The sequence below is a fragment of the Accipiter gentilis genome, chromosome 9 (assembly GCF_929443795.1).
Source record: "Accipiter gentilis chromosome 9, bAccGen1.1, whole genome shotgun sequence".
NCBI lineage: Eukaryota > Metazoa > Chordata > Aves > Accipitriformes > Accipitridae > Astur > Astur gentilis.
In genome coordinates, this window is record NC_064888.1 from 37,442,433 (window position 1) to 37,460,082 (window position 17,650).

At 47.1% G+C, this 17,650-nt stretch overlaps 2 protein-coding genes across 2 annotated transcripts in view; one reads left to right on the forward strand and one right to left on the reverse strand.

Annotated features, from left to right (window-relative positions):
• The first annotated feature begins 1,248 nt into the window (after window positions 1-1,248).
• On the forward strand, window positions 1,249-2,371 carry NANOS1 (nanos C2HC-type zinc finger 1). Its single transcript, XM_049810405.1, has one exon. It carries the CDS (start codon window positions 1,333-1,335, stop codon window positions 2,134-2,136), a length of 804 nt encoding a protein of 267 aa, XP_049666362.1. The 5' UTR covers window positions 1,249-1,332; the 3' UTR covers window positions 2,137-2,371.
• Window positions 2,372-9,350: 6,979 nt separating this feature from the next.
• The window catches only part of EIF3A (eukaryotic translation initiation factor 3 subunit A), a 35,855-nt gene continuing 27,555 nt past the window's right edge, over window positions 9,351-17,650 (reverse strand). The window contains exons 19-22 of the mRNA XM_049810206.1: window positions 14,127-14,917; window positions 12,653-12,827; window positions 12,043-12,212; window positions 9,351-10,648 (exon numbers count right to left, since the gene is read on the reverse strand). Coding sequence (XP_049666163.1) covers window positions 10,407-10,648; window positions 12,043-12,212; window positions 12,653-12,827; window positions 14,127-14,917 — 1,378 coding nt within the window. The 3' untranslated portion in view covers window positions 9,351-10,406. The remainder of the gene's footprint in view (window positions 10,649-12,042; window positions 12,213-12,652; window positions 12,828-14,126; window positions 14,918-17,650) is intronic.

A 17,650-nucleotide genomic window follows, 5' to 3' on the forward strand; every position in this document is an offset into this window, starting at 1 on the left:
CCCGCTTCCCAGCCACTTCACGCGGCTGGAGAACCATATCGAGGCTTTGCGGTGCAAGAAACCAGCCCCTCGGGAGGTATTTCTGATATCTGAGCTTCTGAAACCTGACGACTTCAGCTGCAAACAAACCACGTCGTCAAGCTGCTTCACCTGCCGGGGAAGCGCCCGTCAGACCTACAAATCAAGGCCGTGCACAGGGGAGACAGATTTACTACTGACAAAACTCCACCCACTGCGCTCAGCCCAGCAGCTCTTACCAGGGGCTGGAAATTAATAGGATTTTTAATTGCGGCCGCATTTTTAACTCCTCTTGCCCAAATGGAAGAGCACGCACGTGATGCTTCCCAGAGCATCTGATTTCTGGGGAGCCAGACCGGAGGGGAATCGTCAGGGGCAGGAAAAGGGGATTTCCATCTCCCCACCACGGCCCAGCGTCCACCGCTCGGAAGGCTGAGAGCTGGACCACCGAAACCCGGCCCGCGGGACACCCGTGCCCATCCCGCCATCCGGGCTCCCTCGCACGGCACCCTCCGCGTTCACCCGCAGCCATACTGTAGGTCAACCCCGTCCCTTTTGGGGCTCGAATCTACCAGTTCCACGCACCCGAGCAGCGCTCCAGCGAGCGCACGTACCTGACCTGAGGCCTGATCCCAAACTTTTATTAGCTCGAGGTGATAATCGCCCACCCCACCTATTCGGGGGGGGGGGCCGAAGAAGAGATCGCCTCCGCCCCGTACCGCTTACGGGCACCTACGGGACGGCATCCGTTGCCTTTAACGGCTTACCAGCCCCGAACCGCTGCCCGTGGCGGGTCGCCCTTTACCAAAAGCGTTCGCCCCCTCGCACCGGTCTGCCCCGACGGTTCGGGGGTGGGGGGGGGGCTCCGCGGGCCCCGCCCCGCCCGCACGTGCCGCCACACCTGCGCCTCCCGCCCCGCCCCGCCCCGCCCCGCCCCACCCCTCCCGCTCCCGCCGCCGCCGCGCTCCACCCCTCTCCTCCCGCCAGCCAATGAGCGGGAAGGGCGGGGAGGAGGAGGGGGAAACCGGCGCTGGCCGGTGGCCAATAGGAGCGCGGCGGCCGCCTCCCTTCCCCACCCAGCTCCCCCGCTCCCGCCACCGCCCTCTATTTGAGGGCGCGGCGCGCCGCCGCGCGCTCGCAGAGGCGCCGGCGGGAACCGGAGCGGCCGGCGCTCGGCTGCGGTCCCGGGCTGGGGGTGCGGGGTTGGGGGGGGGGGGGTGGGTGGGCCGGGCCGGGGAGGAGGGTGCCCGGCGCCAACCCCCCGCACCGCGCTCGGGGGAGCGGGTGCTCCCTAGGGCGGCTGCACCCACCCCCATGGAGGCTTTTCCCGGTGCCAAACTGGAGCAGCACCGGCACCTCCCGCCCGTGGAGTGCCTGCCGGGCGCCCGCTACGGCGGCCGGAGTCACAGCGCCTGCGGGAACGTCTTCAACTCGTGGAACGACTACCTGGGGTTGGCCACGCTCATCACCAAGGCCGTGCGCCCCGGCAAGGGTTTCGGAGCCGAGCCCCCCTCGGTGGTGGTGGCGGCCGCAGTGCCGCCGGCCGAGGAGGAGGAAGAGGAGGAGGAGGAGGAGGAAGAGGCGGCGGGGCCGTACTTCGAGGGCTCGCTGGACTTGCACGACCTGGACCTGTGCGGGCATCACCACCACCACCACCACCATCATCACCATCACCACCACCACCACGGCGAGGGTCTGCTGGAGGAGCGCTTCGCCGACTTCAGCCCCTTCCCCGGCCGCGGCGGCCCCGCCGCCGTCGTTTTCGATTGCTCGGGAGAACACCCGGGCCGGGAGGGCTCGCCCCACGCATGGGGCGGCGTGGTAGTGGCTGGCCGGTTACCGACCCACCCGCGGGTCTCCTCCCGGTTGCTCAAACCCGAGCTGCAGGTCTGCGTCTTCTGCCGAAACAACAAGGAGGCCGTGGCTCTCTACACCACCCACATCCTCAAGGGACCCGACGGCCGCGTCCTCTGCCCGGTGCTGCGGCGTTACACCTGCCCCCTCTGCGGTGCCAGCGGTGACAATGCCCACACCATCAAGTACTGTCCCCTCTCCAAAATGCAGGCGGCCAAACAGCTCAAACACGCCCGGACCGCCCTGGGGAAGAAGGGTCGTTAAGGCGCCGGGACCCTGGGGACGACCCGGGCTTCCTCCTGTCTTTTGGGGGGCTTGTTTTTGGGGGGTTTTGGTTTTTGTTTTTTTTTTTTTGTTGTTGTTGTTGTTTTTAAAGCGGATGGCGGTTTCGTTCTTTCACACGTTAATATATTATTAAAAAGCGGCGGCCGGCGCGCGCTGGAATTGCGCAGCTGAGATGCACTGTATTTGTTTATTGTAAGAAAAAAAAAAACAAAAAAAAAACCAAACCAACCCACACAAATATATATATATATATGTGATTTTTACGGAAACGGATTTACGGCGAGAACTAACTGCAAGGAATGCGTGCGGGGGGGGGGGCGGGGGAAGGGGGTATTTAAAGCAAGAACCGGGCAGAGAACGGGGTCCGGGGGGTCCCCGGGAGCTTGTAGCGGGTCAGCGCTGCCCTCTGCCGCCGCTCCCGGCCCGGCTCCGTTGTCCCGTTCCCCTCCCTCCCCGAGGCGGGGGGGGAACGGTGGCAGCCGCTCCGTGCCGTCGGGGGGGGGGGGGTCCGGGCCGGTTGGGTTCTCCGGGTCGGTGCTGCCGGTGGTGGGGGGGGGGGGGGGTGTCGGGTGGGAGAGCTGTTGTCTTGCTTGTTACCAGCAGGGTATTTAATTGGGGTACAACGCTCCGCGTTTCAGCTCTTAAAAGTATATATCCGTACCATTTTCTTCGCCGGTCTTAAAAGCGGGAAGCAAATTGGGATCAAACCTGCAGCTGGGTTACTGGCTCCGTGATTTAACGCCTCCTCCTCCTCCCCAAAATCGCAGCATCCTACCTGGCACGACGGGAGAGGGGTGCCGTGCCCCACGGTCACCCCTGAACCGTTCCACTAGCGAGCGTGGACGGCGCTGGTCTCGCAGGTCCCCGCGTCCGATACGCGGCTTTAGGGAAGGTCTGAGAGGAGAAAGCATCAAAGTTGCGTGTTCAAAACCGTAATGGCTCTGGGCCGAGGTACAAACGGAGCCCTCCCTGCTGAAGGAAAGGCAGGAGGTATGGCAGAGAATAAGCTTTGATGCGGCTGGTGTTCGTGGTGGGGAACGGGGAGGTGCTGGGAAGCCCTTGGAGAGAAAAGACCCGGACGAAGCAGAAAGCCGCAGCAGAATGGTAGAAGGGGAGGTGACATTTTCAGGAGTTAGTTGAGAGAACATGGCTTTAACTCATCGCAAGGTGGGAGGGATTTACCCATGTGGTTAACAAATATCCTTAACACTACATAGACTATACAAAATGATGCTGAGGAGCTAGACCCCAGGTGATGGCAGTTCCTTGGTACCAAATATCAGGGCTGCGTTGCTTCTAATCCTCAAAGAGATCAGAAATATCTTTTATTGTGACTCGGAGGCAGGACAAAGAGCAGCAGCAGGTTCATAGTTTGCTTAGGAGTCCTCTGGAGCCGCAAGGCAGGTGCCCAACTTTGAGAGGTTTATGCTGTAGCTGGCTTTACCGACACCCGGGACACGGAGGGGTGCTCGGTCGGCCCTGCCAAAAGCAGGGAGGTGAGGAGAGCCTTCCGTGGGAACTGCTGGGGCACCACCAGAAGGATGAGAAAGAAGGGTCCTGCAGAAAAAGGGAGCTAGGAAAGCGAGGGGTGATGTGCGCTTGCGTGGATTCTTCTTGATATGCTGCTCGACAGGGTGGTAGGTGGGGGCAGGAGCAGGGGAGAGCCCGACAGTTGAGAATGGAGTCAAAATGTGCAGGGTGGGCTGGTGGGGGGCCCAGGGTTCATTAATTTGTCACTGCTGTTGATGCACAGCTGCAGGAATTGGGAGGGAGAAACTGATTTTGGGTGGAAGTGTTTTCTTAAACCTTCACCAAATGGCTCCAAAGGTGGTGTCGGGTCTAATTACCAACTGCAACGGGGCAGCACTTTGTAGCGGCTGGGGTTACCCTCTCCTCGTGCTAAATACCCGTTGTACATTGTCTGTCATTCTGCGGGGCTTGTACCACGGGCTCTTCGAAGCTGTTAGATGTGTTCGGTTTTGTGATGCCTTGTCCACATAGGTTGAACCTGTATCCACCACACCTTAGAATCAAGCTCAAGTGTGATCCTATGGGAAGAGTTTTCTTCTGTACTTTTGTTACCTCCTTGTGGGAAGTTTGAAGATCAGTACATGCGTTTTAATGCAGTTGACTGTTATGGACGCAAAAGCAAGGAAGATCTGAGAAAATCCGTCTCGGGTGATTTCTGAGGGGTAATTCCGGCAGGGCTGGATCCCAGGTCATCCTGGCAGAATTTGCAATGTACCCACCCCTCCTCTCTGCTCTGTACATTAAGCTACTGTGTAGCAACAGCCCTATTGCAATGCCTGGAAATTCATCAAGACGCCAGAAGATGCCCTGCCTGGGACGGCGCGGGCCTTCTGCAGTGCCTGTTTCTTCCCTCTGCCTGCCTAAGAGGAAAACTGTCGTATCGACGGCCTCTGCTGCTGCCTGTCCCTCCTGGTTCTTCTCCGGCCCTACGCGCGTACTGGGGCAGCCTTGCTGCTGTGGAAAGACCGAGAGCTGCCTGTCGTAGCCCCTCCGTGGCATTAAGCATCTGATCAAAGTCGTAACAGGTAAGGCGGTAGAATAACAGCTTCAAAAGACCAGGGTGTTTTTTTTGGGGGGGGGGAACCCCAAACTATTCCAGAGAGGAGAGGACGAGATTCAGCATCAGCACAAGGCAGCCTGAGAGCAAGGCTCTTCAGTTACATGATTGTTCAACAGGACAATTTGCCCTCTGAAGTTTTCCAAGTCAGTGTCTACAAAGACTGAACCTTTAAGGACATTTCAGGGTTTTTTAAGTGAGCTGCTGCCATTTGCTGTGCACCAGCACACTCCTTGTGGCACTGAGTGAGCTGAAACATGCTTGTTCTTGGTCATTCTGAACCGCTTATTACAAGAGATAGTGCTTATAGTGTTACTTTGCTTAAATAGTGGAAACCATTTACATTAGTAGTTTAAATCCTAGGAACAGCAAATAGCTTAATCTGAAAGCAGCCCTGGTTGGAGCTGTTGTATGCTCCACAGAAGAGGTCTAAGAAAAGCCAGATATTTTCATTTATTCTACAGGCATCTGCAAATTGAACTATTATGGCCACTTGTTTAAATGAAATACTTTTATCTTCAGGGAATTACTTCATTACAGGGAAATATTCCCAAGCACGTAAGCGATGGAATCTTTTCTGTAGTGATATTCTGGTAAGAGGAGTGAACGCAGTGTTGGGTAGCCTATAATCGTCCTCAGCTGGTACTAGCCTTGGCAATAAGCAAGCTACTTCTAATGAAAAACTACTTTCATATGCATAGCTAGCTTGGTCCAGCTGAAGTCAGTTAAGTCTGGACCCTCTTTTATTTTGGCAGAGTTTGGTCTCAGTCTGCAGACCAGGGTGCCTCAGGTAGCTGCTTTGTTGTAGGGCTAAACCATGATGGTTATAAAGTGTCTTTTCTTCCCATAGATGTGCCAGTTTGACCCACCAAATATATAGGTTAACGTATAATGAAGATAGTTTGCTAAGTCACATGGGGAGGAAGATAATTACTTCTAATATGCCTGTTGTCTGGGCAAAACAGAACTGATAATGCTAAATACAGAAAAAGATGTAGCAAAGCCAGCAGACCGTTCTCCTGCCCAAGAGTGAAAGGACTAACAAAGCCTGAATTGCCGCAGGGACATTTTCATTAGGAAAAAGCAGTGGAATAGCTTGTAGAATCTCCAGCCTACCATAATTAAATGCAGTAATAATTGCTTTTCAGAGGAGGACCGCAGAGAGTGTAGAGCACTTCAGTTCTAGCTGGTCCTGCCCTGGCAAAATAGGAAGAATTGGGTGTTCTTGTTAGGCCAGTCGCGTGCCTACTCCTTGCAATTCTGTAGTAAACCACACAGGATGGGTACTGGTGCCTGAATAACAGCTAAATTTTGAATCTTAAATTTCACTGACCTAACACCTTCACTTTGGAGGCTTACACAATTCAACGGTACCTTTTAGTTACAGAAGGAAAACTTCCTTACATGTAGCAGTTGCTGTCAATGACTGCAGCCGAGGGATATTAAAACAACAACAGATATATTTCATTTACAGCAAGACGAGAGTTCCAGGACTCTTCGTGTTTGAGATTACCTCCTGGCTGTCCACCAGCCCAGCGGCACCGTAGGTCCCCAGCGTGCTCCTGTTCCTGGTCCTGCCCGCTCCGAGGCCCATCTCCCCAGGGTCAGGACGTCTCCCGAGATGCAGTCGTGGCTGTGCCCAGACTGGAGTGGCACCACTTCATCCGTTGCCCCGACCCTGGTCTGCCAGTTGTGATCAAATAGTGATTTTCTTGTTTAGAACAAAGGCACTTGAGAGAAAATATAATTAAAATGTGTATACCCTACTTGTGCTGAGCACCCTGATGGTCCTCATCCGTGCTCACCAGCTGGGGTCAGTCACTGGGCTGCTCCCGGAGCAGGAAAGAAAAGGAACTGTTCGTACCTGATCGCCTGCCTTGCTCTGGAGATGTGTTCTAATTGAGCAACATTTGCATCTGTTTAACCAGCAGTAGCCTTCAGCTCTGCCTTCTAAATATAGCGTGTGACAGTTTTGTCGTCTTCTAAGGTCCATGAAAATTTTAGATGTTTAACTGAACACGAATCGATCAAACACGGCCATGCCTGACAAGAATTCATTTGACTTCATCAACATTTTCAGGTAACAAAACTTTGTGCTAATGTATTAATTACGGCAATAGGTGGAGGTTTTAGCTGTTGGATTTGGTCAGTGGTGGTTTTTGATCACTGTAGTTAGTATCCTGTCTAAAATGATCAAGGAGTAAAATAAACACACTGGCATGTCTGTAAAGCTTGTATCTTGCAGATCTTTTCTCAAGCTGCCCAGTCCTGAGAATTTTACATGCGTTGGCAATATTATCACAATCTTAAATAATGGAAGTTAAGAACACAGATTTGGGAATGGAGCCTTAGCCGGTGCAATGATCACTAGCATTTATCCCCATGTAAAAATGGCTTTGGAAAAAAAATTAAAATATGTAACTGGAGGGATAATCACTCTTTACATCTTGCTGATGACTGGAAAAAGGCAAACGTTGCACCCATCTTCCAAAAAGGCCAAAAGGACCATCAGAGAAACTGCGGGCCAGATGGTGTCACTTCAGCCCCTGGGGAAATCGTGGAGGAGGTAGGTAAATTCTGAGCGTGTTTTTGGGCACATGCAGGAGGTGGTGAGTGGGAGCAGCTGGGTGACTGGCAGAATGAGGGTAAATCCTGCCTTCTACAACACAGTAACTTTGTGGCCAAGGGAAGGAACGGCAGATGTTCCTCATCTCAACTTTAGCGAGGCTTTCAATGCTGTCTCACACAATATTCTTTTACCCAAGTTAGGATGTTACAGCCTAGATAATGAGGTGGGCAGAAAAAATAGTTGGATGTTCAGGCTCAGCATCGTGGTCAATGGGCTGGGCTGCACCTGGAGCGGGGTATGACAAGGGTCTGTCCTGGGACCTGGCCTGACGTCTTTCTCGAGGACCTGGAGGCATCAGCAGGTTTGTGGATGACACCGAAGCGGCGGGACCAGCCAACGTGCCCGGGGCAGGGCTGCCCTCCGGAGGGACTGAGACAGGCTGGGCAGGAGCCTGGGGAAATTCAACAAGAAGGGCAGAGTCCTGCACTGCCAAGGAAGCCCCCCACACTGCGGGGAGGCTCAGATGCCTCCGGGTCCCTGGCAGGCAAAAAGCTGAGCCTGAGTCAGTAGATGTCCGGCTGTTTTGAACAGGACCATAGCCTGCAGCTGAGCAGAGCATCCCCCTCAGCAGACCTCATCTTGACTGCTGCGTGCAGTTTTGGGTCCCATTGCCACCATACGAGGAGGATATGGCTGAATTTGAGTAAGTTCAGCAGAGGACCGACACGACAGTCAGGGGCTGGAGCACTTGCCTGGGAGGAAAGGCTGAGGGGACAGGGCTTGTTCAGCCTGGAGAAGAGGCGGCTTTCAGGAGACCTAATGGCAGCCACCCAGTGCCTAGCAGGAAGTTACTGGGAAAATTCAGACTTTTTTCATAGCTGTGCATAGGCAGGAGGTTGAGAGACACTGGGTAGAAGCTGAAAAGAGAGAGGGTTATGCTTTTTGAGGGCCACAAAAATGATCAGAGGGCTGGAACACCTCTCATGTGAAGACAGGCTGAGAGAGTCAGGGCTGTTCAGCCTGGAGAGAAGAGGCTCTGGGGAGACCCAATTGTGGCCTTTTGATACTTAAAGGGAGCTTATGGGGACAGTAGTAGGGTCTGTAGCAATAGGACAAGTAGATTCAGACTAGATATAAGGAAGAAATTTTTTATGATGCGGGTGGTGAAACACTGGCACAGGCTGCCCAGAGAGGTGGTCGATGCCCCAATCCCTGGGAACATTCAAGGTCAGGTTGGACGGGGCTCTGAGCAACCTGACCTAGTCGAAGATGTCCCTGCTCATTGCAGGGGGGTTGGACTAGATGGCCTTTAAATGTCCCTTCCAACCCAAACTATTCCATGATTCTATGATTTTTTGGTGTGGGAGCAGTCAAGCAGTGGCAGAGGCTGCCCAGAAAAGTTGAAAACCTTCAAGGCTGTGGACTGTACAAGACCACACTGAAGAAACATGGTTCTGAGTAACACAATCATTTGACAGCCAGAGGTGAAGTGAGGTCCTGAAGTCCCTTTTAACAGGAGTAATCCTGTGATCCTACAACACAGAACATAAGGACAGCAAGAGGCAGCCAAACAGCAGTAGCACCCACTACTCCAAATCCAGTAAGTGCTCTCTGTTACTGGATAGCTGCCGTCCTCTAGTTCCATGCTTTGTAGGAGTGCGTGATGAACAAAAAACCATAGCAAAACCCCCCCAAAACTTAGAAAACACTACTGCCCTGAAGGAATTCTGTGACTCAACAAGCAGTGAGATGACAGGCTCTCAAGGCACAAAAACTCAGAAGATGAGTCTGAGAGCAAGTTTCTCCAGAAAAACCTACTGGTCCTGGATAACTCAGAAGAGGGCAGGAAAAGGACAAGAGGAATATGACAACTTTTGTTCACACATGTTAAAATTAAACCAGGTTACTCAAGAAGAAACTGTCCCAGGTGTTCTCACATTCTCACAGAAACAGGTATGCATACAGAAAAGAGTTGTTCAACAGCTGTTCTGCATTAACGTACATGACAGGAAATTACTAAAAAGTCAAGACACTGTAGCAGCTAATTCCTTAAGTTGTTTATTTATCATTGAAGAAACACACAGCAGCAAGTTCTGTGTTGGCTTCACTATGACCAGATAATTAATTGTTGTTACCACACCCCAAAATTGAAGTCAACACAGCCATTACTACAAATCACTTTTTTGGAAAGGGAAAGAATTGACCCTAAAGACAAAGAATTGGGGGAAAATTCAACAATTTCTCCAAAACCACACATCTTAAATATGACAATATTTATAAATCCTTGAAAGGCATGAATTATCCCGTAATGGAAAAAGCAGTTGTGATATTGGCAACAGAAAATACATAGTCATATGCTTACCAAAACACTTAAAATTGTAAAAGCTTGAAGTTTTGTGGTTGTACACTGCAGCAGTATACATTACTGGAACAATGACTGCAAAATGGCCTCGTAGGAGTTATGTATTCAAGTAAATCTACAGAAAATATCCCAGTGTAGCTAATGCTCATAATATTTATTGTATTTAATTCAAATTTAAACAACTTACTGAATTTAGATAGTGATAAAATAAGTCTGTCAGAAACCACCTGCCCTCAAAGATACCTATGTAAGAGAGGGCTTCCCCCCCCCGCCCCCCCCTTTTTTTTTTTGGCTAATTATGGAAATTGATTTAGCTCTGCTTTTTCAATAATTCCACTGTGTGAACAGAGGAGTTCTCAAATGCATGTTCTGCAACGATAATACCCCTTCCAAATTAAGAAAGACTAAAAATAGAAAGGTCAGCCTGTTTTGGTGCAAGACAGAAGCATTACTCAAGACAGCTGTTGGGCTTGCTTCTTTTTATTTTAGCAACAAATGACCCATGAAATAAGCATCATTTGAAATTTCAAAATCTGGCATTCAATTTCCAACCTTCTGCTGTGAGTTTTGTGCATGATCAATCTATATGAGTAAGTAATTCAAGCTCATGCTTTCACATTACCTCAAAACATTTGTTAAAGAATTCCAATTCAGAATGTTTATAAGCACAAATATAATCCATGGATTCCATCAAATCAAAGCTAAAACATTGGTTAAACTCTGATTTTCACTTAACGTCGTACAGTGGTCCACCCCTCTTCATCTGTCTCATTTTTAGTACGGCGAAGGGGCTCACGCTCCTTTTCTGTTTTCCAGGAACCTTTCTCCTTTTCCCCATCTCTTTCTCGATCTTTTGATGCTGGTGCGGGAGCAGAAGCTGGAGGAGCAGCAGGAGCAGGAGCTGATCGCCGAACTGTTTCACGTTCTTCTCCACGTTCTTCTCTCCTATCATCAGCACGCCGCCATGAGCTTGCTACAAATACAGAAGGACAATAAAACAACCTTTGTCATGCTCCACCAAGCAGCCTGCAAGAGTTTAAACAAATATGCCCAGCACAGACAGTCTGATTTACTGATTCTCCATCTTGCCAAGAGGCAAGATGATGATGACAGCCAAATGCACAGTCTAATTCTACAGTGAAGTAACAGGAACTACTCAAGCCTCTTTTCAGATTCAGGATTGTTGTGAGCAACCCAAGTGTCATCTTTAAAATACAATAACTGCAATAAGAATGTTCTATTGATGTATGTGGTTTTATGATGTAAAAATATATTCTTATATTCTTATCAGAATTAAAAGCACAAAAGCATCTCCTTAGAAATGACTGAACCCCGAAAACAGAAATATCCTAACTTAAAAACACTTGTGGAAAATGTTTAGGTGTTCACTGCCTTGAAAGACAGCAAATTACTCTTCAGCTTACTGAAATCAGAGGTATAAACGGCACCGGATTACACAACTCCACTGGTAACAGCATTCACCTCCCTTTACTATATGAAGAATTGTTCATTTCCAGCAAGAGGATGTTAGGAATTCTACCCCAGCTATGTGTTAACAAAGCTGTGTCAAATACCAAACCAGACAATCAAACACCTAAACGTCTTGATAGGTTAAAAAAGAAGAAGAAAAAAAAAAGCCTCCACATTGAGAACCCTCAGTCTTTCTGCCAAGCTGAAGTCCCGTGTGACATGCTGTGCTCTGTTCCAGTCTGCTCTCCGAGACCGGCTGCCTGACAGCACCCACGCTCAGGGAGCAGCCACAATCGGGGCAGAGACCAAATGAGATTCTGAACGCAAGAACGCCAGAATTGGAAGACGTGATATCTCAGGCTAAATGTGTTTGCTGTTATTCTGGTTTTAGAACACAGCAAAGGATTAATAAGTGTACATAATTAAAACAGGTTAATGTATGTAATTAAAATAGGTTATTCATCAAAATCAATACCATTAATAGTGTGAAATCCATATGGCCTTCCAAACTATGGTTTGGAAATATTATCCTCACATTTTATTGGTTCTAGGAAATAAGCCACAAATTACTTTCTGGGATGTCTATCTTGATAATTTAAGTACAAGAATTTCATTCACCCTGAACATAATCCTACTATGAAAACTGCACACTTAAAATGTTATCCTTCTGCAGATGTGAAATGCTACTATGACAGAAAAAGAATACAACTAAAAGAAGATTCAAGGAATAATTCTCAATGACACTAACGCTTTTTTCTATTACTTTGCTTCTGCAAAGGGAGTTTAAGTGGCTGAAAATGTAACTTATTCCCATTTTACCACATTCTAGCACTGTCCAAGTAACATGAAGGCCCTATAAATGACTGTAAGCCTTTAGGAACACTAAAACAAACATACGTTCTTCACGGTCAGATCTGAGTGGTGGTCCTCTTCTGAGGGGTGGATCTCTGTCATCAGTACGTCGATCTCTCATGTCACGACCACCTCTGTCCCATTCTTCACGACGACTTGAATCTCTCCAGCTAGAATTTTCCTCAGCTGGTCCTCTTCTCCAACCAGCATCATCCCTTTTGCCATTCAAAACATAAAATAAAACTTAAGTGTTAAGATTTTAACTTTGCTATGGAAAGAAGCAATAATAAATCACAACACGCATATTTCCAGGCCCAGTGGGTCTCTGTTTAACATACTGACATACTTCCAAAACCTCTTCTTTTTCTCTGGAGCCTAACATAAAATTCTCCTGATAACAGGTTAAAAAAAAAAATATATCAAAAGCAGTAAAGCATTTTGGGGTTCCTTCTGTAAACAGTTAATGTCACCTTAAAAATAACAAACCAAAAAGGCCCCAGAATGCCACTATCCATTTACTGTCTTGAAGTGCTTAATTTCATACAAACCAACCACTGTTCCTTTCACTCAGCAATATCATATTATTTCTTTATCAGCAGGGCACTTTTTTTTTTTTTTTAAAATACAGAAACATTCTAGAGGTATTTAAACAAACCTGGGACGCCTGAAACGATCATCTCGATCAAAATCTCTGTCTCTGTCAAATTCACGGTCTTTCTCATTTTCATCACGATCTTTGTCTCTATCCCATTCACGGTCTCCTGGAGGTCTGGAGTCTCGGGGAGGCCCCCAGCTGTCCTCACGAGCCTTTTCTCGTTCTCTCCATCCCCCTGTAAGAAACAAACACAGTCAAAGGAATTTGTGACTGACCTCTGATCTCTCTGTAGACAAAGAATCCTTTACTTCCCTCACTGAAACTGGTTCTTCAAGTTTTCATCCCTGAGGATCCAACTCAAGATGCTTGTAAAAAGTGTGCACATTGAGTGGGAGCCATAGACAAAACAATGTAGAAACTGCTTAATATAAAGACAATAATATATACCTCATCTATCAGGACTGCCTGTAACAATTTAGCAGAGTTGATTACACCCTGCAGTTTTCAGTCAGAAACCACAGACTCCTCAAGAGTCTTGTGCAAAACAAGTGCAGGAGGAAGTAAGGGGGGGGCTTAGACAGGAGATTCCTTTGTGAAAATCTGCAAGTGAGGAGATTTTAAGCAAGCAAATTATTTAAGAATTTACTGCTTTTTAAAGCACTACTTTAAAATATGACTATCGTTTACCATCTACTTACACAGTGCATCCTGCAATATCGTTCAGTTATTTATGAATGGGAGTTCTTTATTATGCAGCCTGCTTTTTCTTTAAATAGGAAAAAGGAGAAAGCTATTGGAGTGTGAGTTTTGAGATTTATGGTAACTTCTACAGGCCTGGATTACAGAATTGGTGTCTAAATCAATATCATACCTAACATTTAAACATCATCGACAGTTCTGAAAAGAATCAGAAACAGTTGTTCTAGTCACCATCAACAAGACTTAAGACTAGAAATAAACTATACAAGAATAGGATAATTCAGATTGTAAGGGACCTCAGAAGTTTATCTAGTCCAAGCTCCTGCTCAAAGCAGGATTTTAAAGAAAGGTAGACACAAAAGGAAAACAGGAATGCTAAAAACAGGAGTATCTTTGTACACATAAAAAGGCTTATAAAAACCAGACATACTTGAATGATGTTATCAAAATCCTTCGAAGGAGGTTAATTTCAGACATACAGAGGGGGCAGGGAAAGAGACCAAGGTGTGCTAATCTAGTCAGAAAGTTTCTCTCCCATCAGAGCATTCAACTTGTATATTTTGTTTCTGCACATAGGTAAATTACTAGCATTATTATGTGACCTTTAGATATCTTCCAGGTAAGCAACAGACACTGCTGCATTTTTTTTTTTTCTTAAATTCAACCAAATCAAAAGGTTTAATTATACTAAGTAAAGGAGTGTCTGCATTAGCCAAATTAATCCAGACATTTTCAAAGTTGATTCTCCCATCTCTGGCACCAAGTACATTACATCCATTATCTACTAGATTAACACATGCTTTGGAGGGAAGATTATTATATTATTGTATTTTACCTGGTTTACCAAACGGTCTCCAAGGACCTGGCCTTGAATCATCACTGCTACGCCATGGACCCCTGTCATCATCTCGTCTGGAGAGCCTGTCATCATCTGCGCTACGCCATGGTCCCCTGTCATCATCACGCCTTGACATCCTGTCATCATCCATCCCACGCCTGGGACCTCTGTCATCATCCATCCCCCGCCTGGGACCTCTGTCATCATCTAGCCCACGCCTGGGACCCCTGTCATCATCTGCAGCACGCCAGCTGCCCCGGTCGTCATCCAGCCCACGCCTGGGTGGCCTGTCATCATCCAAAGCCCGTCTGGGCGGCCTGTCGTCATCCAGCCCACGTCTGGGTCCTCTGTCGTCATCTGCTGCACGCCAACTGCCTCTGTCATCGTCCAAGCTGCGCCTGGGTGGCCTGTCGTCATCCAAAGCACGTCTAGGTGGCCTGTCATCATCCAAAGCACGTCTAGGTGGCCTGTCATCATCCAAAGCACGCCTGGGACCCCTGTCGTCATCTGCAGCCCGCCAGCTCCCTCTATCATCATCCAAACCACGCCTGGGCGGCCTGTCCTCATCCAATCCACGTCTGGGCGGCCTGTCCTCATCCCCTTCGCGCCTAGGTGGCCTGTCCTCATCCCCTTCACGCCTAGGCGGCCTGTCCTCTGTTGATTCCATAGAAGGACGTTCCTTTTCTTCTGCAGCACCACGTCGCGGCAGATCATCCCCTCGTCGGGGCAGATCATCCCCTCGTCGGAAAGGTCTTTCATCATCTCTTGCTTCTCCTCGACGCCAATCTCTATAAAAACCACAGGGAATAAGCAAAAAGTAAAGCTGACATCCAGGAAAGCTTTATATATTAGATTGACAGTATCAAACCCCTCAAGGCCATTTCTGAATGCATCCACTTGATGTGTGGTTGCAAACACATGTACAGAGCTTGCAGTTTTCAAATGCACTTTCTAATTGCCTTCATTGCTATGGGAAAGTGGTAGGTCACCATCCCTAAAGCTTCAGTAAAGACTGAATGGTTTACTATCTCCTTCAAAACTATAGTTTGAAGGGGATAACTACAGTCCCCTGTTGGTTATCTGCTGCAACACAGCAGAGAAGAGGTTTGGCTTCTACACCAAGCCTAATTTGACAAACTCAAGCTACGTCTCAAAGAACCAGTATTAAAAAAACCCCACAACCATCAAGTAAGCATCTCCCTTCTTCACACACATTCCAACCCTACAGTCCAATCACTGTTTTCATATGCTTTGGCACAGTTCCAGCCCAAAAGATTGGCAATACTTTCACTGACAAGGATCCACAACTAGATACGGCAGGACAACGTAGTAAACTCATGACTCGATCCGCTGCTACTGCCTGACATCCAAGCAGGGTGCGCCAGGCTCTGGCAGGCTATCAGTGCTTGCACAGAGAGGACTCTCCTTACTAGGATGTACATGGGAAGTAAAGAATCGGTGAGAATTTTCCCTGGGCTATTGAGTCATCAGTTCATCTTTGAAATGTGTTTGAATTTGTAACACTGAAAAGATCAGACACTGCTGAACAACGGTTAGAGCCTTCCACTGTTGTCACTTCTCTGGACACACCATTTAGTTTAATGTCTACAGGGTTTTAGACATACATTTAGACCACAAACTGTGGCTTTGTCACCAGATTAATTTCTTTATTTTAGGAAATTAACCTTCCTAAACTAGTTCCTCAGCAATAAAAAGAAACAAGGAATACTACATCAGAGAGATGTACTGGTACCTGCTTCTTGGCACGAGAAGAGAAGCTGCACTGGGTTGAATCTCACAGATTCAAAAAATAGAATCAAAACCAAAACAAAACAAAAACCCCCCACAGGTTTAGAAATCCACTATGCTAGTATAACATAAACAAAAGAACAGCAATTACTTGCTACAAAACAACAGATGTAGGACTCCAAGAGTTGAGAACAAAGACACTGTCTCTGCATCTCAAGAATTTCGAGGACCTGTGAGCAGCATACTTCCTGTTTTTGGAAGAGTAAGGGAGAATGCAATTACCATTGAGCTGTGAGATAAAAACAAGACACGGAGAATGTCAGCTTCCATTTACACTCAAATTGGATAATCGTCTCCTTTGAAAAATCTGATTATTTTGACATAAAAGACGTAGAGAAATGGCTATAAAGTTCATCAAATGAACAAGTCCTTAATTCATTCATACTTAGGTAATGTTTCAGGGGTTTAGGATTTTTAAATCTATGTTTAAACCACTACTACTCTGATTTTTAAACTATTACTGCAGGTGAAATTATGCCTCTGTTTTTTACATTTTTTTCTCGTTTGACAACTTTAGTGTTCATCAGCTTTTGTCCTTTCCCTCTTAGAAATCCTAACTCTCACTTTAAAAGATTACTGAAATAGAGTCAAACAGTACCTGATAAATTAGTAAAAACAGAAGGATTCATGAATATTAAGAATATTATTGAATGGCAGTCACTGGTAGTAATGCAATCCAGTTTCTATTACATAGCCCATTTTTCATTAACCTCTAAAAACCCTACACACAGATCTACATGAACTGAAAGTATGCAGACAGCTTTACCAGTTAAAGCAGAAATTTGCTGGCAAAGTTCATGCTATAGTGTCTACCACTGTTACAGGTTTGTAACTTTTGGTTTTTTGCTCATCTTAACTCAGGCACAAACAGCGCAGACATACAATAGAGGTCAATCCCCCTTTTCGATGCATTTTGGCTTTTTAGTATTTCTTGACCATAAGCACATAACCATTTGTTGATACTTTGGGATAGCAATCTGTGGCAGTAATAACTCTAATGAGCTGCACCAAGTATGACAGCCTGCAGCACTGCCCCACCACTTTTAGTGAATACCAGGTCTGTATTAGTTGCCATTTCATTGTTTCAATGAGCAAGTGCCCAATTCCTGACAGCATTTTATGGATTTTCTGTGATCTAGAGAAAGAACAAGAGGTATGACCATAAAATGACTCTTCTACTAAATAACTGGCTTTTAACTTAACTCCTACATAGCACTTCTATGTTAACCTCTTTTTCCTGCAATCACAGTATTTGTAATATTTTTTATATTACGACTAATTTTCTTCTCTTCCTTATAAAATTTATTATGTAATTAGCTTTATTTTCCTCTTTTATTTCTTAACACTACCTTTCTTGCACAGTGAAGGAACAAAGCAAATACTCACAGTCTAGTTATACCTCATAATAAAGCCACTAGCTGTCCAAGAGACAGACAGCCCTTGCTGGACTCTTCTGCTTTTCCGTAATCCATTTTTTCTTGTAACTGGGACCATGGTATGGAAATCTGAGAACACTGCAACATGCTGATCACCTGGAATCCAGCACTCTGGGGATTGCTGCACAGTACAATTGGTTGCTCCATGACTGTAAGGACTTGTGTACCAATATGGGGCGTATGCCAAAAATGTGCCATTTCCAATAAGAAATTGTCTGCGAGACAAATTTTATAGCGTCTCTCCTTGTACTAGCATTCATAACTACTTTTTAATGC

Bases quoted from the DNA above. Each gene is read 5' to 3' on its own strand.
- NANOS1 (XM_049810405.1), top strand. From the start codon at position 1,333: ATGGAGGCTTTTCCCGGTGCCAAACTGGAGCAGCACCGGCACCTCCCG.